The sequence below is a fragment of the Adiantum capillus-veneris genome, chromosome 2 (assembly GCF_014529385.1).
Source record: "Adiantum capillus-veneris isolate H3 chromosome 2, ASM1452938v2, whole genome shotgun sequence".
Lineage (NCBI taxonomy): Eukaryota > Viridiplantae > Streptophyta > Polypodiopsida > Polypodiales > Pteridaceae > Adiantum > Adiantum capillus-veneris.
Window position 1 is genome coordinate 161989197 of NC_140932.1, and position 23795 is coordinate 162012991.

Below are 23795 nucleotides of genomic sequence, written 5' to 3' on the forward strand. Positions count from 1 at the left end.
TCAGTGTAATAGGGTTGGAGCTTGCGATTCTAGGTGTTGAGTTGTCAGGTTTACATTGGTTAAGTTGAATTGTCATCGATCCAAAGCCTTTGTACAAAAATTAATGGTTTTTCTTATCAGAAAATGAAGGGCTAGGATGTGTTGCCGCCCTCCCCTGGAACTTGGCGGTCCAATGAGCAATATAATCAAGATTTTTCATTTTCAGTTGGGAATTCACTCTACAAACCACTACCTGCCTGTGAGCCCTATTTCATGCAACTCTGCCCAAAACTCATACAAACATAACTGCAAGATTAACTCTAATCTTATCAAACTTTGGAGTCCATCTTAGTGCTACATGCACAACCCTATAAGTACATACTATATGCTCATCTCCAGAAGAGGGGCGGCAAGTCGTATGCGACAGGGATGAAAACAAATACACTACATACTCATCTCACTCTCCTCCGAACAGTACGTGGATCTGTATTCTTTTTGCATCCATGGCAACTACTCACATGATCAAAATCCTAAATACAACAAAATTCCTTCAACATTGGAATTAACAATGAATTTTTTTAATTCGCACATAGGAATGTGTGTGTTGAATATGTACACGAGAAATCCACATTCAAAATAGGAGAGAAATTCTTGTAGACACAGAGGTAAGAATGTATATGGTAGTGTTGTAACTAAGTCTATGCATATAATGTAACATGCGTGTTGGGTGGGAAAAGATGGCCCACGATCAAGATCGATTCTTGGAGGCGCTCGATTTCGACCCCCAAAAAAAAAAGGAAAAAGAAAGAGAAATAAGGATAGAGAGGGATTAAGAAAAATCAACTTTTTTTTTAATTTTGGGGGGGGGATTTTGTCTTCTTCAAGAATTACAAGCTGTAGATCAATGATAAAGGTAATGATAGGAAGAGGAGGGAGTAACTTTTTGCAAAAGGGGTTGGGTCCTCATCAATGATAGGGATGCAATTAGTGTGTAGGCAATGCATCCTTCTTTGTCACACCCACCTCTTGCTCTCCACTTGAAACTGTAAGAGCCACACTTTTGTCAAGTGAAAGAATAGATTGATAACATCTAATAAGAAGAGGGCAGACATTTTTTGCTGATCACCCCCTTTTCTTTCCTACCCACCCACCTTTTCCCCTCCATACCACCTCTCCTCTTATTCTGTTAATAGTAAATTAAGGCCTTCACATCTCTCCTCCCTCCCCCCCCCCCCCCCCCTTTTTACATTTTGCATGTCACCCCAACTCTCTCTCTCTCTAACCACCTTCTAAAGTTTTGTCTCTTCTTGATGGTGGTTAAAAAAGATCATCCCCCAATTTTTGGCTCTCCTTTTTCCCTCAATAATATTCACAAATCCACTTTGGTTTTTTCCCATATGGCTTCTTCTTTGCCCACCTTCAATTTCTCTCTCCAGTGGTTAATAAGGGAGCATTTTGACCTCACTGAAGGATTTATAGCTAAAATAATGCTCATATTTTGACCTCACTGAAATGAAACTGCCACAGGGAACATTTTTTATTTTCAACCAGGAAATATATAAGGATATATAGCTAAAATGCCCCTTTTTTTAAACCTTGAAAATTAAGATCCAATGAAATTACAACCGGGATTTCCTTTTTCAATGGGGGAATTTACGCTACAGACCGTACCGGACATGTGAGCACTATAAATAAGCAATGTACAATTGGGTTTTTTAATTAAATATCAAACACCTGCAATTTCTTTTTGTGGTAAAAAGGTGATTATAATTAATCCATCTTATCCTCAGGAGTGTAAAAGAAGACCACTTTTAACTCCTACTTGTCAATTAATTGACAAGTACTAATGAAATAATTGACAAGTACTAATGAAATTGGCTCAATTTCCTGCTCGCTAGGTCTCTATAGCGTAGGCCATGCAATTATTAATCAGCCAAAAATAAGTCAATTTAGCTCATCATGACATTAATAAATTAGGCACTTTTGGGTGATTCCTTTTCCTCCCCTTCCCCATCTTTTGTGCAGCTTATCATATCACACCAGCCCCCCCTTTTATTTTGAAGCTGAGAGTTAATGCCACCCCCCTTTTCAGCTTGATTTAAGCTTGGATCAATTCCACCTGGTTCTAATCTAGCCTTTCAATCAAGGCACCTCTTTGCATCAGATTGTTTTGCATCACTGTCGAGAAGCCAAGCATGAATCTTCCTTCTTTGCACTATTAGCCAAAAAGAGCCCTCTAATTACCTCCCTAATCCCTGATTAGCGCACCCCCCCCCCCCCCCCCCCCCCCTTCCCACACCCACCTCTTCCAAGAGCAAGGGGCAACCAGTAAAGGGACTGCTAAGCATGATTAGCAAGCCTTAGAGAGCTTATAATCAAAGTGGGCATTGACTAGTAGCCTTGTAGATTCTCCCTAGATCATGAAAATTACCCAAAAAAAGGATATTTTGGAAATTTATAAGGAAAGGAAAAAAAAGAGAGAGAGCGGAGGAAGAGGAGTCGAGGTGATCTGATTGATGAAGCTTGCTTGTAGTGTAGGGAAGGGGAAGAGATGAACAATATGGACAGCGCAAGTAACATGAGTAGCATGCTAAACATGAGGGGAGCTCCTAGTAGTACTAGCTGTAGTGCAGGTGGAGGATCAGGGCTTCCTTCTCACCTGCAACATCAAAGGCAGCAGCTAGATCTCCCACCCGGATTCAGATTTCATCCTACCGATGAGGAGCTAGTGGTTCACTACCTTAAGAACAAGGTCTCCTCCCGCCCGCTCCCTGTGCCCATCATTGCCGAGATCGACCTTTACAAGTTCGACCCTTGGGACCTTCCAGGTACTCCATCGCTCCTTACCTCTCATCAGTTCTTCTTCCTAATTATAATCAGCTTATATAAGCTCGCAATTACTGCATCGAGAATTCAAATTTCTCAGCATTCTTTGGCCCTGCCTTGGATTATATTTCCTCTCTTAGTGATTATGATTAGCAATCTATGTTATCCTTGCGAGTTAATTAAGTATCTGGCTTTTATAAATTGTTTTGCGCCGGCCTGTCCTTTCTCGGGATGATAGCGCATGAATAGCTAGTGATTGATCCTAATTATTATCCACTTTTTGCAGTGGGGTTATTTTTGCAGAGATCCTCAAGAGAGCCAGTAGGGCCTCTATTTTGTAGTGATAGAGCAGAATATACAGAATCAATATAGAGTACTCTGCTTTTTGTTTTGTTTTTCTTGAGTGGGGCAAAGGCCACGTAAATTGGGAAAAACATGGTATAAAATTTTTGATAATCCAATTCCAGTCAGCGGTTTGCCACAGGGCTTCCCCTGTTCTAATTCTGATTTGGACTGGACTAGCTTCACGCTGTGTTCCATTCTATTCTATTGAGTGGAACTCTGTGCCTTGCCACTAACCTGGTAAACCCTGAAAATATGGCAGCAGGATTCTTGAGCTAATCGGACCACTTTCTGTTCCACACCACCACCCATGGTCTCCAAATAGCAACAAAAAAAAGCGAGAAAAAATTCCAAAAAAATGCAACTAGTTTTGATTGGAAAAGCAATATACGGTACAATTCATAGGGATGTGATGGATAGAGTTATGACCCTCAAGACCAAGAGAAATCAAGTATGAGAGAGCTTATCATGAAATTTAATTAGAATCAACCCTCAGGATGGGAATCTTTGAGCAATGCACTCTCTCAGAAATTAAAGAGCAGATGAGGGATCTCTTGGAGCAACAACCAATGGCCCTTTAGGTTCAAGTCCATTTGGGCTTTCTCCAATAGTGGCAAGCAAGGTTTCTTATAGTGGTTAATAGTGCATCGGGGTGTATGGGCTGCAGATAAGGCCAAAAGATTTTTCAAAGATACATGTCTTTGTCCAAGGTGTGGATAGGAGCAAGAAACTGTACAACATCTTTTTTTCTCTTGCCCCCACACCAAGCCATTTTTGGATGGTTGGCATAGATTGTTTAGAGCTATTTATTGAGGATGCTGCAAGGATATTTTCCTAGGAGAATGTCATTACAATGACATACTAGCTTGGCATGCATGTAGGGGGATTCTAATATGGTCTATCTGGGTCTCATGAAACAATTATGTTCATAGGCATGACTCCGACAACAACAACAACAACTACTATTTCCAACATGAAATCACCAAACTGGTGGAAATGTTAGCCTCTTCCATTTGTAAAGTGCCATTTGTTACTTGCTATGATATTTTGAAAAGGCAAAAATGGAAACAATGGAAATCCTTATCACTACCTCTGTACATTGACCTCCCTCCTTTGCTTCATAATCTTAAACTCATAAACAACCACTAAATAATCAAACTTCGAATTAACATATAATTAAAATTACAATACAGTTATCCGACTGTACCTTGAAGTAGATATGGCATCTTAAAGGCTTCAGAAACTATCGATGCCCTCAAAACATTGTTCCCTTAAAAACAGTGCAGGTCAAGTGAAGATAAGAGACAATATGCCATCATCAACATTTTCATGATTGGGCAGAGAAAATACTAGATTTGTCATTGGATAAGTATATAATATATACTTATGAAAATGGTAAGTGATCTACCAATCTCAGTGTCTTGCAAGCAAGCTTAATTTGTCCTAATTTGCTATTTGCAAACTAAGGCGTTAATTTTCCTCCTTGTGTACTTTGCAAACTCGCGTGAGGGCTATGCATTTGTGATACTAACCTAAGCTCCAAGATTAAATGTCCAAGACCATGGGGACTTTGTTAGGAACATGGCTACACTCCTTTCAAGTGTCTATGCACTTCTTTCATGTGTCTTCATCTCCTTCTCTCTATTTCTTTATTTCGTATTATCTCCCTATTTCTCTATACCACTATTTTTTGGGAGCACTCTAGCATGCTCTATTCTATCTGAGGAAGTGGTCGCCCCAATCTTTGAGGTTTGTCTGAGGAAGTAACAAATATTCTCCATGGTTTCTCTTGTGCATGTATCCCTTTTCCACAGAAGAGATATGTACGTACACAAGTTTTCCCCAAAAAATCATCCATTGAATAGCCTCAATTTTGCCCTCATAGACCAAAGCAGCAACTTCTTCACACATGCAGGGTGGATGCTAGTAAGGTGTACGGAAATGATTGCGACCCAGCTTGACAAAAGAAATGCATTTTTTGTATGCCAAGAAGGGTGAAAAAATATTGACAACTTTGTGCCTATATCAAACGCAAGGTAGCAATTTTCAAGACAACACATAATATTTTGTCTTGGTTACTCTGACTTTTAAGAGGCAATGTTGAACCAAAACTGCAATTTTAGTGTGCAAGGAACATCTTGGTAAATCTTGTCATGCCCTATCAAAGGATTGTGTTATGGTGAACAATCAAATGTAACTTTGCTCCGGCTTCTTTGTTTGACATGCCATTTTTTGCACATCTTAAGGAATCTAATTTAATTTATAGATACTTTTATGGCTTGTAATTTCTATTCATTTTTGTTTTGGAGATTTACAAGTTAATAAAGCCTAATTTTTTTCACACCAAATTTTTCATGGTGTATGACTTATTTTGAAGATGCAATAGTCATTTGATAAATTATGACACAAAGAATGTGATCATGCAAAAAAATAAACTTTAATGGTCCAATTTCGACAGATTCACCTCAAAAAATTGAAAAATTGTTTCAAAAGACTTTTCTAGAATTTTACAGAAAGTCCAATAAGTATTATACATTGCCATTTATTTTGTTTTTCACATATATTATAGACCTTGTTACATGGTCTCCATAGAAAGAATTTGAGTCAATTTGAGTAAGGAAACTTATCTGGTGCTGAGTGTCCTGGGAGAAATTGACTTCATTTGGGTCATGGTGATGATATTTGGGCCAATAGTGAGCATGCTCCTTGATGCTCATGCATCTTGGATCCTTTCATGAGAGATCGAGATCATATGTCAATTTGTCTCAATGGGACCTTGAGAATTCATCCACCCATTGGTGAGCGTGTGGATGGGGCATCTTACCATCATATATTGTGTGTGGAGAGCAAGTCTACCTACTAAGGAGATTTGTCACAACCCACAACTATGTCGAGTGATGGTGATAGGGGCACAATTTTTACATGGAAATAGTATGAGGACCATATATATACAAGGCTTAGAGGTGTTACATTTCAGAGGTTGCATCACATGTCCCATAATGCACCACGTCCCTTGTTTTTAGAGACTCAACAAGGGGGTTGAATCTACTCTAGCATCTAGAAAAATAAAACATACAAATGCACGTCACAACAAACCATTTGAACGGCTAAACAAATGAAACATGAGATGAGGTTACATACCATGGAATTTCCTCCATGCTTTGAAAAGTGCTCGATGAGGTGGGTGAGGGTCTTGCCCACCGAGAGAACCTTGAATTTAATTGTTACTTAGAGCACCTACATAGTGCTTCATGGAACCATACGCTCCATGGGGCATCAACGAGCCAGACGGGTAAGACGTTCTTGACTCGAGAGCCTTTGCTCATCATGAAGTCTACCATAACCATAGCCTCCTCCGGATCCTCTATCGCGGCAGTCCACCACTAGCACTAGAGAAAACTCCACATAAAGATGCACCGCAAAGTATTTTTGACAAGTGAAAATGCTGGAATAGGGCTTCATAGTACATCATGTATCATAGCATGGCATGCTCTCTCATGCAAGACTGGAGACAATTGTCAACTATGAAAGATGTGCTTGACTTGTGGCTCAATGCTCAGGATGAAATTGATATCTCTTGTAAGAACATATATAAGACAAAGCCTCCACTTCATGCCACAACAAGCCTCTACAAAAAACACATTGCATGTGCACTATGCACCGTGGCCGAAGTAGCCTCCAAGGACTCTGCTATTGACCTAGTTCGTGTGCCCTAAGGAGGTCTGCAAAGACGCTTTGCACCACAAAAGAGCTCTCGGGCCAAATTGTGGATGTTTTATAGAGAGAGTAGAGGCATATGAGGGGGCTATGGCTACTTCTATTGTTGTAGTGGGGCTTTTTACTCTCCATGTGGAGACTTCCCTGATTATTTTGACATGGTTCCTACATTGAAGAGAAAACACTTTAATAATCAACAAGAAATCAAAGCTACAAAGAACTACTACTTGGGTGTGGCCCCAACTTTAAGTTGTATAACATTACCCATTCTCCTTTCTGGAAGATTTTTTGGTCATTATATATGTTTAACAACCATGTATGGTAATATAAAGGGTTATCTCTAAGGACATCTAGACATGGTACAATCATACTTGTCTATGTATGGTAATCTATAACGTTGTCTCTATGTTCAATACATAGATATGGTAACATAAAAATTATCGACATATGGTCAGCTATAGAGTTATCTCTATGCTCAATACACATATATATATGGTACATAAAGCTTATCCACATATGGTCATATATATACTTATCTCAATGGAAATCTAAATATGGTACCATAAAGAGCATCTATATATGGTCATCCATAGCATTCACGCTATGTCCAATACATAGATATGGTACCGTAAACTACATCTATGCATGGCAGCTTTAAATATATATCAAATACATAGCTATGGTATACGTACCATACAACTTTTCTTTTGCAGTACTCACAATTGTGAGTTGATAGATTAAGGTGATATAGTTTAGAGATCCCTTTGTGGCTTACTTGGCGAGCAACCTCCCGGCCTTCAAAAAGGGTTCGAGGAACTTCTTCCAACTTTGGAGAGCCAACGGGATCAACGGAGAGGAGATCCCCCGACGTATCCGAAATTCTCCCCCTAATCCAAGGTTGAAGCCGCTTTGTTACACCTGAAAGCCAAGGCAAACAGGTTGATACAGGTTGTGCTTGAATTTTTGCACGTCGATGAAGGCCAGGCCTTGCTTGACATGTCACGCAAGGGAATCACATCTTGCCCACTACCAAGGCATCAAGTCTTTTGTGTTGCTTTTCCACAAGAATCTTTTTATTGGTTTCAAGAACTCTCTCCAGTTGCATTTGGCTAACTTTAGTAGTGGACCATTCAAGGCAATGCCTGCAAGGTTGTGGTGGCAATCACAAAGCAAGACTAGGCATGTGATATTATAACGAAGGCCATGATGGACAATGCCAAAATATGTTTGCAAGGTGGTCAATGAAAAGGGCTAGAGCTACACGACAAGTTACTTGCCCCTCGGTGGTCCAATCTCAAACTTGGGGGATTAACAGGCTAAACACTCCTCAAGAAGAATTGGACAATTACCACAATGAAAGCAATCCTTAACATTTAAGAGCGCATTGCCAAGTAGTAGCACATGTCTTCTAGGCCTAACCATGTTTTGAGTTGAAGTAGCCTGAGGTTGGCAAACCAGTCTCTTGGACTGTTGTCAATGTAGATAAAGAATTTATGGAAGGGTTCTCAGTGAGACGGATAAAGTAACTACGGTCAACACTCTTCCAACAATTTGTGCTTCTTGGAATGCCAAAGAATTTGGTCCCTATTTCTATGTGAAAGAGTTCCCTTTCATTTCTTAATAACCGTGTTTCCACACTGTTGAACACTATGGCCAAGACCTCATTCCCCTGGCTAAGGCATTCAAACGTCACTCTAGGAGCCATCGTGCACAATGGACTCTTTCCATGTTCCCCCTTTAAAGGCAAGATCTGCATTGTTAATCATATCCCAGGCCATGATGGCCCATTCCTGCTTTTGATCCGTGAACACTCAGTCAATAAGACAACTAGCTTGGCACATAATTCTTCTATAGTATGGGGTCAATGATCCTAATGCCACCTTGATTCTTTGGTCTTGCTATCCATTCCCATTTCCACCATTAGCAAGGCGTTATGGTTTTAGTGTTTCTCTTCCACAAGAACCGTTTGACAGGCTTCCAAATTTTGTTCCAATTGGATTTTGTCAGTTTAAGTAGTGGAGGTATGAACAAGATGTGCGGGATCATGAATGCGTTGATCACTATATCTGCTACGGAAGGGGAGGAGCACAAAATCCCATATTCTCATTTTGTTATTTATCAACGTAGGTCATTTTGTTATTCTTTATAAGGTGAGTCTCAAAACATATAATGCCAAGATTTGAATGTTTGCCTGGACAATTAGTGAACCGAAACATTTTGACCCTTTGATGCGTGTTTTTGTACTTGAAGCCTAACTTTTCTCTTATCCTTAGTGTAGTGCTTCTCAAACTCTACATCTCTTAGGAAATACAGTCTTGTACTATTCAACAAGGACCACTTCCTTGTTTGACCCTAAATATAAATTTGCTAATTTACTTGGAGCCAAGTTTTTTTTCTTATTCTTAGTGTAGTGATACTCAAACTCTACACCTCTTAGGAAATATAGTCTTGTACTAGTCAACAAGAACCACTTCCTTGTTTGACTCTAAATATAAATTTACTAATTAGTTTCATTTACAACTATCATCATTTCAAATTTTTTGATGGTGAAACAAACCTCTACCATACGTTTTCTTCTCAAAGATGTGTTCGAAAAGAACAACAAGAGTATCTACATGGATTCAATCAAGTGTTATGAAAAAAAAAAACCACAAGAGTGCTACTAGCCATGAAATATTGAAATGATTTTAGATCAAGAAATGTTGTGAGCACAACAGTCATTGTGACTGTGCTCTAGCAATTGTAAGCATGGGTCTATATCTACATATATAATTGCACAAATACCCACATTTGTAACCATGAACATAGGGCCTAACCAACTTTGAAATTGAGGGTATCCATGTGGCTCGCTCATCAAGTGAATCATACAAATGGGTATTCTTGTTTTAAAAGCTTCAAATCAGCCACCATCAAAGGAGGGAAAGAAAAAATTGGCTCCACAAACTAAAGAGTAATGACCTCAACTAGAAAATAACATGGAATTATAGATTACCAATGTGTGTGATCCCTTAAGGCTAGCATACATTGAGATATATTCCTATGGATTGAGCATTATAGTTGATGTTCTCAATGTCTTTTTCAGATTCCACTTCCTCACTAGTGAAGAACTACAAACAAGGATACAAAATCCCTTATTAGACAAGCATATACAAGTGAACCTTCCCTCAAGCTGCAAGAGTATATATTACTTTATGTGGGACAATGTCATTAAAGTATATATACTTTATACTAATTTCCATTCCTAGAGGACTAACACGGAATGTCGAATTTTTCAAACACTATGGGTGCATGCGTTACATGTATCTCTCATGAAAAAAGAAAAGAGACTAGCTAGACACAAGAGAGACATCACAAAAGAGGCTATGTATTCTATTGCAACATCACTATCATAAGCGACTTGTACATGGATATGACGTATAATTGCACCAGTCAAATATGCGTGATGAATATAGCCTCTCCTAGAATTTGATCACAAGAAACTATGATTTAATGTCCATATCCATTAAGACTTGGCACACCAATTGATCCAAATAGGTTTAAAACCTAATGAATGAATGTATTACTATGCTTTTGTAAAGGATATCTTGACAGATTTCAATATAAGGGGAGACAAGGGATTCTTTACACTCATGATGCTCGTATCAACGTAGATGAACTTGGTTTTGTTCTTCGGAGACGTAGATACACGTGTTGATATCAGCATCACAAAAAAAACTTTGATGTAGACATCAATACGATTGTTGATATGTGCACTGCTAGCAATATGACACAGATATCGATACATATATCAACTATGATACCGATGGTGCATTACCATATGTATTGACGCTTGTAGGTTCAAAATTTTTGCGGTGGTCCTGCCACCCAATTAATTGTTTTAAATATATATTTAATTTTAAAAATAATAACAATTTAACCAAAACCAACTTAAGTTGCAAACATTGATATGACATGAAATGAAGAGAATTATATTTCATTGATCTAAATGATTTATATACAAGGGATTTCCAACACTGAATATAAAATGATTCGTGTATGGTGTGAAAGGGTACATTACAAAAATGGGCGAATGTCTCAAGCTGAAATTCCCAGTAAACAATAAGTAGAATGTTGGGGTACAAAATGGAAGAATCGTATCATCCCCAATAGATACATATACATCAAACTAAAAGATACGGTAACACATTATGAGTGCGTTACTTAGGTGAGAAGGTTTTTCCACGCTACAAGGGTGATTAAGTTGGATCGTGCTAAACAAAAAGAGGCAATAACAAAGGTTTAGCTAACAAAACTATATACAAACACATAGTTTAACATACATAGAATATGTGATCAAAGTTTATATGTTTTACCTCGCCATATCGAGACTTAAAACTCTCCATGAGATCATTAATACAATGGCTTGTGCCATAAATACACTCAAATTAATAGTGTAGTCTCCCTATTCATCATTGTGTACTATTTTAAAACATTGGAAGTAACACAAAATGTAACATTTTATGGCCTATAATCTTATGTGTAGCGGAAATTAGCATGAACATAGTGGGCATTTCATTAGAATAGATTCCTAATGAGAATTACAAGAGTGCTTGGGTAAAGAGAGAGCAACAAAAAGCATAACACCTAGTTAGATAGCATCGACAATACTTTCAAAAGAGAGAGAAATTAAGCTATTGACAACAGTTGAGGACCGGATTTGCATGGAGCCGGTCCCCCCTCCAAAAGGCTTTGTATTATGGTTTCTCCCATCAAGAGAGACATTGTACAATACAATTCTTTGTGTTCCTTCAAGACTAGCTAGTGCAATGAAGATGGAAGCTTCATACACCAAGCAAAACACTTAATCAAACACAACTTGAATTATCCCCGTTCTCAGACCCAAGACCTCACACACCTTCGAAGATGGTGAGAGCTAGCAGGGTATGAGAGTAGATTGAGAAGAAAAAGAAGTATCTTACGAGAAAGATGTACATCTCCTCACATAATCACTCATATTAGCATAGCTTAGCTTAGTAATTAGCTTGGTAGAGAAGATGAGCATGCATTGAAGCTTGGCTCTTGGTTGGATTTGCATCCACATGCCAAGAGAGTGTTGATGTAGGCTTCTATCTCACAAGCTTGGAGTAGGTGATGAGCTCTCCATTAAAGCTTGGGAGGAGATAGAGTATTTTCCCTTCACACATGGTCAAGTGTGAGAGTGTGTGTGTCAATGCCAATCAAAAATCAGCCCCCCCTCTCTCTTGGGCGAGCCCTAGCTGCTAATTAGGTCTGGCTTTTGCCTCATTGGACCTCCCCAGGTCAAGCCAATAGGAATTAAGCAGCATAAGTGATAGCCTTCTGACATGTGTCCCCCTTTCCCCTTTTGTGAGAGCTTTAGGTAATTAAATAATTAAACTAAACTCTCATTGGACCCCTTTGCCTCCTGGCCAATAGGAATCAGGCAAGCCATGGGGCTCCTGAATGCTCATTGGACCCCTTGGGAGACTGCCCAATAGTCTTCTAGGAGACTTAATTCTCATTGGTTTCTTTTATTAAATGTTTTTAAATTAATTAAACTAGATTTACTCTAGCTTAATTCTCATTGGTCCACTTCAAGGGTCTTCCAATAGGAATTGGGCACACCTTGTGGGCATCTAGCCTAGGGAGCTGACATGTGTCCCTCATTCCCTTTGTGTAAAGGGAGCCTGTGTGTGTGTGTGTGGATTTCTCTCTCATCCCCTAGCTTTGGGGCTCGCCCCCTCCCATGTAGGGATGTGCAAAGACTTTTAGGGCACACACAAAGCATCCAATTTTTCCTAGGGTTGACCTTTGGACACAACCTTTGAATTTTGGAACCTTAGCATTTTGGAAGTCTTAATGGGCTGAACCTTAGGGTCTTTTTGGCCCATTGTTTCAGATGGCTCTTTTACAGATGGCCCCCCCTTTGGATCCCTATTTTCCCTCCTTTGGATCCCTACTGTGGCCGGTCTGCTAGCTTAACCAATATTCTAGCTTTTTCTCCCTTGGCACTTCCCCACATTAAATGATCAGTTTAATATGAGAAAATCATTTAGGAGAATTAGATATTGATTATTATGACATTACCTCTCTCTTGAAATCATAGTCGTCCTCGACTATGGTGTAGAGAAGATAAAGCATATGCATGAGCCCTTTTCTTAGCGGGTAGAGGATCCCTATGTTACCCTACGACATCATTCCATAATGGATGACTAGTCCATTTGGCGCTTGAGAGCCTGAGGCTGCCGCAAGCATGTCTGCACATTAGTCCTATCAGTCTTCCATAGTAGCCTGAGCTCTACTTGGTGTTCGGGAGACGTCGTCTCCACAAACTTGATCTAAGCATGCATACTACTTCATTTTTGTGCACAAATAAAGAAAAAAAGAGAGTCTTATAAGACAAAAATTTTGTTCATTTTTAACATTTTGTACATTTTCTTACTCTTGGGAAGCATTGTAAGCATTGACAAGGTTTAGGTTATCCTTTAATTGTATGCCTTGCATCCATCTAGCATCTTCAAAAGGATAATTCTTAAACTTAATAAGATATCGTCGGATAGTCTTACCGCCTCTTAATACCTTGTCTTCATGTCGGAGAATGGACTCGGGCTGCAGCACCTCCTCGTGGTCCTCGATCTCCGGTGGGTCTTCAATAGTTGGTTCTTGAGGTGGCTCTCCTTTGTAAGGCTTTAATAGGCTCACATGAAAAGCATTGTGTATGAGCCAATGATTGGGCAACTTAAGTTGATAGGCCATCTCATTGATTGGCCTAAGAATCTGGAAGGGACCACAATACCTTTTTGCTAGTTTAGCATAGTACTTTTGGTGGCCCGTAGGATTCTTGCCCGTCGTGTGCCTTAATCGAGCCTTGGGAAACTTTAACAAGACCCAATCGTTTTCTTTAAAGGCTTGGGCTCTTCTGTGCTTGTCAGCAGCAGCCTTTTGCCTTTGCTGTGAGATAGAGATAGCATCCTTAATCTTTTGGAAAGATTCTTGTAGGTCTCGGCTATACTCATCTGCAGCGAAGATCTTCCCATGTACCTTAAGTAGCAAGGGACTTTTTGATCTTCCCTCAATTACCTCGAAAGGTGCTTTTCCTGTGGAAGTATGTACAGTGTTATTGTAAGCATACTCTACTAAGGGTAAGTACTTCTCCCATTGGGATCTTTGATCTACTTCCGTTACATAGGCTTTTAGTAGATCAAGAATGGTTAGGTTAGCTATTTCACTTTGGCCATCAGTTTGTGGATGATAGGCCGAAGAGAAGTTTAGCCTTGTTCCTAAATTCTCAAAGAGACCCTTCCAGAAATTACTGGTCATTCTAGGATCTCTATCCTACACTATGGACATTGGCAAGCCATGGTACTTGAAAATTTGTGAAATGAAGAGGGTTGCCATTTGATGGGCTTTGATAGTCTTTTTGACAGGTATAAAATGAGCTTGTTTACTGAACCTGTCTACTATCGTCCATATTCCCGTATTCCCATGGATAGACTTAGGCAATCCAAAGATAAAATCCATGGATATGCTCTCCCAAGGTGAATTAGGGATTGGCAATGGTTGAAGCAATCCAAGTTGCTTCCCTCTATCAAATTTTGTCTTTTGACATACCACACATTTGGAAACATACTCGTGTATGTTCACTTTCATGGTAGGCCAATAGAAATATGTTTCAATTCCCTTTAGGGTAGACTGAATCCCTCTATGCCCCGCATATGGGGGAGCATGAGATTCATACATTACTTTCTCACGTAGTGAGTTAGTAACGCATAGTCTATTGCCATAGAGAAGATAACCATCTTGTAAAGTAAATGGTTCTTCTTTCTTCCCTAATGCAAGGGCTGAAATCACATTTCTAAAATCGGGATCAATAGCATACTCATCTATCATTGAAGATAGATCATTGTGAGTTGCTATGGAAACCGCATTCACTCTCGGTCGTCTTGAGAGTGCATCGGCTACTTGATTATGCTTGCCAGCAATGTGAGCAATATGAAAATGAAATTGCGAAAGAAAATTTGCCCACCTCATTTGTTTGTCGGAGAGCTTGGTCTGCGTCATGAAGTACTTAAGACTTTGGTGATCCGTTCGCAGAATGAAAGGAGTCCCCAATAAATAGTGCTTCCATGAGTCTAAGGCATGTAGAACTGCAAGGAGTTCTTTTTCGTATATGCCTAGAGCTTGCTCAACAGGGTCGAGCCTTCGACTCTCATAGCCTATGGCGTGCCCTTCTTGGAGCAGAACAGCCCCAAGGCAATCACCACAAGCATCACATTGGACCTCAAATGGTTTTGAGAGATCCGGTAGTGTAAGCACAGGTTGAGAGATAAGCTTTTCTTTAAGCTTTTCGAAAGCATTGTTCTCCTTAGCAGACCATGTATACCTAACATTTTTCTTTGTTAGGTCATGTAATGGTCCTGCAATTCGTGAGAACTTTTCTATGAAGCGTCTATAGTATGCACACATACCTATAAAGCTTCTTAGTTCATGAAGATTCCTTGGTTTAGGCCATCCTTTTATTACCTCTAACTTGGATGGATCCATTTGGATTCCATCTTGAGAGATAATGTGACCTAAATATTGAATCTCTTGCAAGAAAAATTCACTTTTCTTTCGATTAACATAAAGTTTATTCTCTCTTAAAACTTGAAATATTACCTGGAGGTGTTGCTTGTGTTCCTCCAATGAATTAGAGTAGATAGTAATATCATCAAAGAACACTCCAGTGAAGGTTCGATGAGGCCTGAACAGCTTCTCCATCAAGCGGTTGAATGTGGCTGGTGCATTGGTCAAGCCAAAAGGCATGACAATGTATTCGTAAAGACCAAATGTAGTACGAAATGCGGTCTTTACAATGTCTTGATCAACTATCCTTATTTGATGATAGCCACTTTTTAGGTCAATCCTACTGAAGTAGGTCGATCCTTGTAGCTTATCAAATAGGTCTTCTACCCTTGGAACGGGAAACCTATTCCTGATAGTGATCCTATTTAGTGCTCTATAGTCGACACACATACGATATGTGCCGTCTTTCTTTTGCACTAATAGCACAGGTGAGCAAAATGGAGATGAGCTAGGCCTAACCATGCCCTTCTCAACTAACTCATGCACTTGCCGCATAATCTCCTCTTGTTGAGCTTGAGAAACTCTATAAGGAGGTTTGTTAGGCGGTGAACTTCCTGGAAGAAGTTCAATTGCATGGTCGTCATTACCTCGTTTAGGAGGTAGCTCACAAGAGATGTCGTCAATAAAAACATCTTGAAACCCCTTAAGAAAATTAGATAACTCTAATTCCTTTTGGTTGCTTTTATTTTCTTTTGTTAAAGCATTAGGTTCATTTTGAGAATCTTTAACAAAAATCATGTACACGGAAATAGAGCTCTTTATTGACTTGTTGAAAGCTGGTGTATGTACAATGGGGATGGTGTTACCCATCTCCTTAGCATCTATATACATGTCCTTTTCCCTGAACTTAAAGGAGATTCTCCTTTCAGGAAATTTAACATCGGCAGCCAGGCGGTCAAACCATGGTGCCCCTAGGATTACATCCTCATGCTTGAGAGGAGAGATAAAGAAGTCCTCTTTGTCCACATAGCCTTGGACATGAAGCCTCAATTTCCCGATTAAGGGAGTGACTGAAGCTTCTTGCCCCTTGAAGGCACTGTCTGCGGGTAGGATATCTCCCATCTCGTAGGATTGTATGCCTAGCTTGGTGGCTAACTCCATAGATATGAAATTGTGAGTAGAACCAGGGTCAAAGAGAATAAAAGCATCATGTTCTCTTACCTTTCCCCAAGCATGGCATAGAGAAGATCCTTTGTGGTGAGTTTGGTGAATCTCCTCCTCTTGGATTTCAACCAAAGAAGCTCTAGGAGGATCTTGGCGGTTGTTCTTTTGGGGACAAGCGCGGTATGCATGCCCTTGTTCGCCGCACTTGAAACACCGGTTATCTTTACGATAACGCTCAAGCTCTTCAGGAGAGAGTTTATTCTTTCCTTTGTAAACTCCCTTCTCTTTAGCTTTGTTGGAATTGCCCTTAGGAGACTTTTGGACATTGTCCTTCCCCTTAGGCTCATTGGAACCCTTGTTTTCCGGGGGCTTATTATTTCTTTTACCCCCCGTTTGGAAATTGATTCGCGAGGCCACCATAGTATGGTGTATTACCGCCGATATGGTACGTGGCCTTTGGGAGTTGACATACTCCGCCATTTCTTCGGTTAAGCCCGCACAAAATTGTTGCTTTTGCTCTCCAAAATCCAACTTTTTGAAGACAGTGGCTTTGAGTTGTAGGTCCCAAAACTTGTCTACATATTTGTGGATGGATTCATTGGGAGAGAGCTTTAAGCTTCGCCATTCGGTGAGTACCTTGTCTTTGGCATCGGTGGCCAAAAACTGCTTCATAATGGAAGCTCTTAAAGCCTTCCATGTTCGTGGAGCTTCACCGTTGGCTCGTAGGCTAGACCACCATTGTCTGGCGGACTTTTGAAAGTGCATAGCTACATGGCGTAGCTTAGAGGACTCCGTGAAGCCTTCATCTCCAAACGCCGCATCGAATTGCTGGATAAAGGCCAAAACTTTGTCTGTAGCACCAAAGGTGCCATCATAGGTAAGGAAAGAGATGCTCTTCCCTCCCTCTTTGAATTTCTTCAGCTTGGACGACCTCTTCCATGCGGCATAGGATTTCCTATGGCCTCTTCTTTTTGATGGTTCAAAAGTTGCACCATCACTTGCTTCAGAAGATGAAGAATTTGAAGAAGGTGGAGAAGAGGGTGACCTCTTTCTCGCCTTTTTCTTGTCTTGATCTTTGTCGTCTTCACCATAGCTTTCATAAGAAGAAGAGGATGAAGAAGATGGAGAAGAGGGTGTCCTCTTTCTCGCCTTTTTCTTCTCTTGCTTTTTATCATCCCTCTTTGAATTATGGCGTGGAGAAGAGTGTGATGGTCTTCTCCGCTTTGGTGGTGATGGAGAGCGTTTAGCCCGCCGTCTTCGTGGAGCCATCTCCGCCGAGGTGACGGGAGACTCGCTTCTTTCTCGTTCCTTTGGTGGAGGCTCTTGAGTTCTCCTTTGGGAAGGAGATGCATCATCAAGAAGTAAGTTCTTGAGCCCTTCATATGGATTCTCTTCTTCTTACCGAATCGGAGAGAGACCTCTTTTGGTAGTCTCACAAGGAGGCTTCCTAGGTGTTCTCTCGTCATGGTGATGAGCTTGGAGAATCCCGTGAGCACGGAGCTGCCGTTGCACTTCACTTTGGAGAGATGGATTGCCCATGGCTTGTTGAAGCCTAGAAACTAGATAGTTAACAAGCATTGAAGCATCATTAGTAGCTTGCTCATGAGCAAAATCAAAGTTATCAACATTAATTTCACTCTCTTTACTATTGTCAGCCATTCTAACAACTTTTAGGTGTAAACTTTTTATGTGTACTTTGGCACTTCAAGCCCTAGTTGCTACTCCTCTTTACCCCTTTAGAAAAAGCACTCAAGCTACTGTACCCGCGGCTCGAATACCATTAATTGCAAGGAATAGAAGAGAGGGTCTTTCGACACCAAAACAGCACCGGCTCCTGTCAAGCTTCTAATAGCTCAATAGTGGTTAAGCCGTAGGCAAGCCCCGTAGGACTCCACTATTAAGACCATAGCTCTCGACGGTGATGCCCCGTTAACTGCACAAAGGCAGGCGCACTGCAAGGCTGAAAAATCCCTATTCTACTTACTCACAGGCAATTAATAATACCAACCATTTGTAGCTATCTTGAGGACCTCCCTTCTTGAGCAAGAAAAGAGAAACCTTGAGCTCTGATACCAATGTAACATTTTATGGCCTATAATCTTATGTGTAGCGGAAATTAGCATGAACATAGTGGGCATTTCATTAGAATAGATTCCTAATGAGAATTACAAGAGTGCTTGGGTGGAGAGAGCAACAAAAAGCATAACACCTAGTTAGATAGCATCGACAATACTTTCAAAAGAGAGAGAAATTAAGCTATTGACAACAGTTGAGGACCGGATTTGCATGGAGCCGGTCCCCCCTCCAAAAGGCTTTGTATTATGGTTTCTCCCATCAAGAGAGACATTGTACAATACAATTCTTTGTGTTCCTTCAAGACTAGCTAGTGCAATGAAGATGGAAGCTTCATACACCAAGCAAAACACTTAATCAAACACAACTTGAATTATCCCCGTTCTCAGACCCAAGACCTCACACACCTTCGAAGATGGTGAGAGCTAGCAGGGTATGAGAGTAGATTGAGAAGAAAAAGAAGTATCTTACGAGAAAGATGTACATCTCCTCACATAATCACTCATATTAGCATAGCTTAGCTTAGTAATTATCTTGGTAGAGAAGATGAGCATGCATTGAAGCTTGGCTCTTGGTTGGATTTGCATCCACATGCCAAGAGAGTGTTGATGTAGGCTTCTATCTCACAAGCTTGGAGTAGGTGATGAGCTCTCCATTAAAGCTTGGGAGGAGATAGAGTATTTTCCCTTCACACATGGTCAAGTGTGAGAGTGTGTGTGTCAATGCCAAGCAAAAATCAGCCCCCCCTCTCTCTTGGGCGAGCCCTAGCTGCTAATTAGGTCTGGCTTTTGCCTCATTGGACCTCCCCAGGTCAAGCCAATAGGAATTAAGCAGCATAAGTGATAGCCTTCTGACATGTGTCCCCCTTTCCCCTTTTGTGAGAGCTTTAGGTAATAAAAAAATAAACTAAACTCTCATTGGACCCCTTTGCCTCCTGGCCAATAGGAATCAGGCAAGCCATGGGGCTCCTGAATGCTCATTGGACCCCTTGGGAGACTGCCCAATAGTCTTCTAGGAGACTTAATTCTCATTGGTTTCTTTTATTAAATGTTTTTAAATTAATTAAACTAGATTTACTCTAGCTTAATTCTCATTGGTCCACTTCAAGGGTCTTCCAATAGGAACTGGGCACACCTTGTGGGCATCTAGCCTAGGGAGCTGACATGTGTCCCTCATTCCCTTTGTGTAAAGGGAGCCTGTGTGTGTGTGTGTGGCTTTCTCTCTCATCCCCTAGCTTTGGGGCTCGCCCCCTCCCATGTAGGGATGTGCAAAGACTTTTAGGGCACACACAAAGCATCCAATTTTTCCTAGGGTTGACCTTTGGACACAACCTTTGAATTTTGGAACCTTAGCATTTTGGAAGTCTTAATGGGCTGAACCTTAGGGTCTTTTTGGCCCATTGTTTCACATGGCTCTTTTGCAGATGGCCCCCCCTTTGGATCCCTATTTTCCCTCCTTTGGATCCCTACTGTGGCCGGTCTGCTAGCTTAACCAATATTCTAGCTTTTTCTCCCTTGGCACTTCCCCACATTAAATGATCAGTTTAATATGAGAAAATCATTTAGGAGAATTAGATATTGATTATTATGACACAAAAAATTAAGTTACATACTGACAAATTGATGAAATACTAACTATAAATGCAATGCAACTATTCTTAAAAATCACCATCAAAGCTTGCCCATCTACTGTTGCCAAATTATTGGAAACTCCCCAAATCCACTCGCGCCTTGACTACCTCTTTTTTATACTTGTACTTGGTGGGATTTCTATGTAATTATTTCTTTGATTTCTTCCAATCTTCCTTGTTGATCCGGTATGGATTGGGTGCACTCATCTTCAATGCTTTGTATACCCTAAGATCTTGTGCTTCAAGTAGTTATGTATCCATGTGTGTATCCATTTGGTGGAGAAATGATGCTCCACACTCTCCACGTAAAATGCATTGTGAAGCATGTTGATTACCTTTTCTTTGAGCTCATGGTTCTTTGAAAGATGTGCTCTATGAGCTTTGTAAATTTGTTTCTTCAATGTTGTCGATCGACGTGCTACAAGCCTTGCACCACATGTGTTTCAAGCATTGCAACCGCTATGTTTAAGCTCTAGAGACACCACAAATTACTTAGCACACTGTAAAATAACATGAGAAAATTATACTTCATGGACTGAGGGAATTTCATGCTTACTGATAGTCATGCATTGTCCACATTAGATGCCTTTCATTATGTTAATGGAATGTGTACGGTGAGGGTCTAGTTGGGAAGGTCCATAACCTCTAGCTGTGAGAGTTCGTGATGAGAGTCACAAACACTTTAAGATAAAGCATTTATGGAAAATCACCAACTCTCTTTCTAAAGATGACTAGAAAACTAAGAGCGTTTGTGACAAGACATTCACAAAACCTTCTCCCCTATTATGCTTGGAAATTGCTTGTTTCCGTAGACGAGTTCATGATGAAATGATCACCAATTCACATCCAACTTTCCTTTAAAAAAGTAAATCAAGAATACTAAACTTTCATACATGGAACTTCGACTCTCATAGAAGCACAACTTCCAATCAAAACCCAAACCTTTTTCATGGTATCATGTAGCCTCGCCCCCAATTACATAGTCGTAACATCAAACACCTGAAAGGAATACACGACCTTCCACCTTCATGGAGACCATTTTCTGAGTTTTCAAAGGTTTAAGAGCTTCTAAAGTGAATCCCACATACCATTTTGATAAGGGGAAACCCTAAGTCACTCCCACAAGCTCAGATACAAGATTAATTGCAAAGAGGCGGGACTACAGCACACATAGATTGGGCAACCATGGAAGCTATTTCACAATAGTGATAAATTGCAGGTTTTTTCGGTAGAAAGAGGCCCTCTCTCACTTCCTCACGGCATTCTTAGATGATGTGTCAATTTTTAGGCCATTTTTCCACTTTGAACCAAAACTAGGCCATTTTCAGCCCATTTTTACCCAAAAAATGCCATTTTTGATGCAAAAAATCCCAAAATTTATGGGATCACTCGCATAAGCACAAAAATCACAGATATGCATCATTTTGTATCAATATATCATTTTGGGTCACTTTCCATACAATTTTGCAACGATGCCTATTAGCTGCTATATTCAACAGTTTTTGCCCGTATCAGTCTTATGGGTGAGATGATGTGCCACCATGAAACACTTGGAATATGTACATCATAAAACCAAAATAGTCATCTTATCAAGTGGAAAAGCACGCAGAGGTGCCACATCCAGGGCCACGACTCCCCATATAGGTATGTACTGCATGATAGCGATCGTAGTAGCCGCTTCAACATATATCACAATATACACATGATTGATTTTATTTCCATGCATCAGAAGGTGTCAAAAGTGAGATGAATGTTTTCTTTTCACACTATGTACATGCCACGACACGACAACATCGGCCTGCATGTCGGCTCATGTCCATGACTTTTAGGCTTGTCCACAATTGTTGTAACTCTTTAAGTAGAGGAGGAAGATATACATCTATATTCTTCACTTTGTACTCATTCATCACAATCAAGCCTAAAAATAAATGTCCTTTCCTAGATTTAGATACGGTGGAATAGTGTAGTTGACAATGACAACTTGGCATACAATGTAAGATATTGATAGCTGCTCAAATGGATTTATGCCATCCATAGCCAAGCCAAGGCATAAATTTCTCAAATCTTGTGTGAAATTTGGCCATGTTTAATCGATGTGCTTCCAACTTGCACTATTTCTAGGAATCCTTAGCACACCATCTCAAGACTAGTTCTCCTTTTGTTATGATGCTAGAACGGCCATTCATTTTCATTGAAAGAAATGCTTGATATGAGGTAAAAGAGAAAAATGCACGAGCACCTTTTATGTCACTTTTTGACCTTGAAGATCTTTTCGATCTTTGTTTGCTTCACACTTAGAAGTTAGAACATTTTTCCATGTCTACATACTCCCCTCTAAACATATACAATCATTAGGGAAAGCATGAATGGAAATAATATAGTCCATTTCTAAATTTTGTAAGACCTTTCTTGCATCATCTCTTGCGATGGACATCACTCACTGACAAAATGTGATCTTTAAGTACCCTATATATAGAGCATTACATATTGATGGTTGGAACAAGCCGTGTGCCAAGTGGCAAGAAAAAAAGGAAAAATGGGAAGCCACGATTTGTGGAGTCTGTTTGCATTTTGAAGGAAAAAAGGAACAAACTCTAAAAATCGCTTTCTCTTCTCCTGTTTGTGTCAGCAATCAATAAGCGGGCAAACCATATGCAAAGTGCAAAGCATAAATGTCAAGTGTGCAAGCTGTTTCTGAGGTTTGTTTGTGTTTTTTTCTAAATAATGCAAACGGACTTACAACTTGCACACTTGCAATTTTTGCTTTCCGCTTTACATACAACTTATTGTTTTGCACATGACTTGCTATAAGTACTTGCTGCTTTGAAAATATCTTGTCCATTTGTCTATCGATGGTCTGGGAAAGCCATATGTGTTTGTGATAGCAAAAACGGAAGAGATCAAGGCCTTTTTGAAGTCTGTTTGCATTTTCAAGAGAAAAAAATATAAATAGACTTGAAGAACAACTTTCCATCTTACATTTTGTGCGCTCCTTGCCGCACTGTCGAAGCAAGGGACTTGCCAATACACCGTGTGCGAGCCACAAATGGCTCCAAGCACACAACAAGCCTAAACTAGCAAGCTCAAGAGAGCAAAGGGTGTGTCACTCACCGCTCTACGCTCGCCTTCGTGGTGGATTCCTCGTCGCGATGAAGAAGAAGCTGCAGTCGTGCCGCGCTCAACCGCTTCGCCGCCGTCGTGCCTTCGTAATGCTCGATCGCACACACACTCTCCCTCTCTCTCTCTCTCTCTCACACACACACACACACACACAAGGAGGTGAAGAAGAAGAAGATGGAGATGGAGATGGAGCAAGAGCACTCTTCTATTGCACAAATGAGAGAATGAGTGAATTTTAGGTTTAGTTGGCTTTTATATGAGCTCACCCCATTCACACTTGGGCGCCCATGCTTAGCCAACTAATCCCTTGAATGTCCCAGTTAGAGTGCGCCTCTCATCGGCGATCATTCTTACCCTTTTCCTATTGGTCCGACAAGCCCGG

At 40.3% G+C, this 23795-nt stretch overlaps 1 protein-coding gene across 1 annotated transcript in view; it reads left to right on the forward strand.

Annotated features, from left to right (window-relative positions):
* Positions 1-2057: 2057 nt before the first annotated feature.
* Positions 2058-23795, forward strand: part of LOC147463977 (NAC domain-containing protein 2-like) — a 36646-nt gene continuing 14908 nt past the window's right edge. Inside the window, exon 1 of the mRNA XM_086492146.1 lies at positions 2058-2807. Within this exon, the coding sequence (XP_086348272.1) occupies positions 2531-2807 (277 nt within the window). The 5' untranslated portion in view covers positions 2058-2530. The remainder of the gene's footprint in view (positions 2808-23795) is intronic.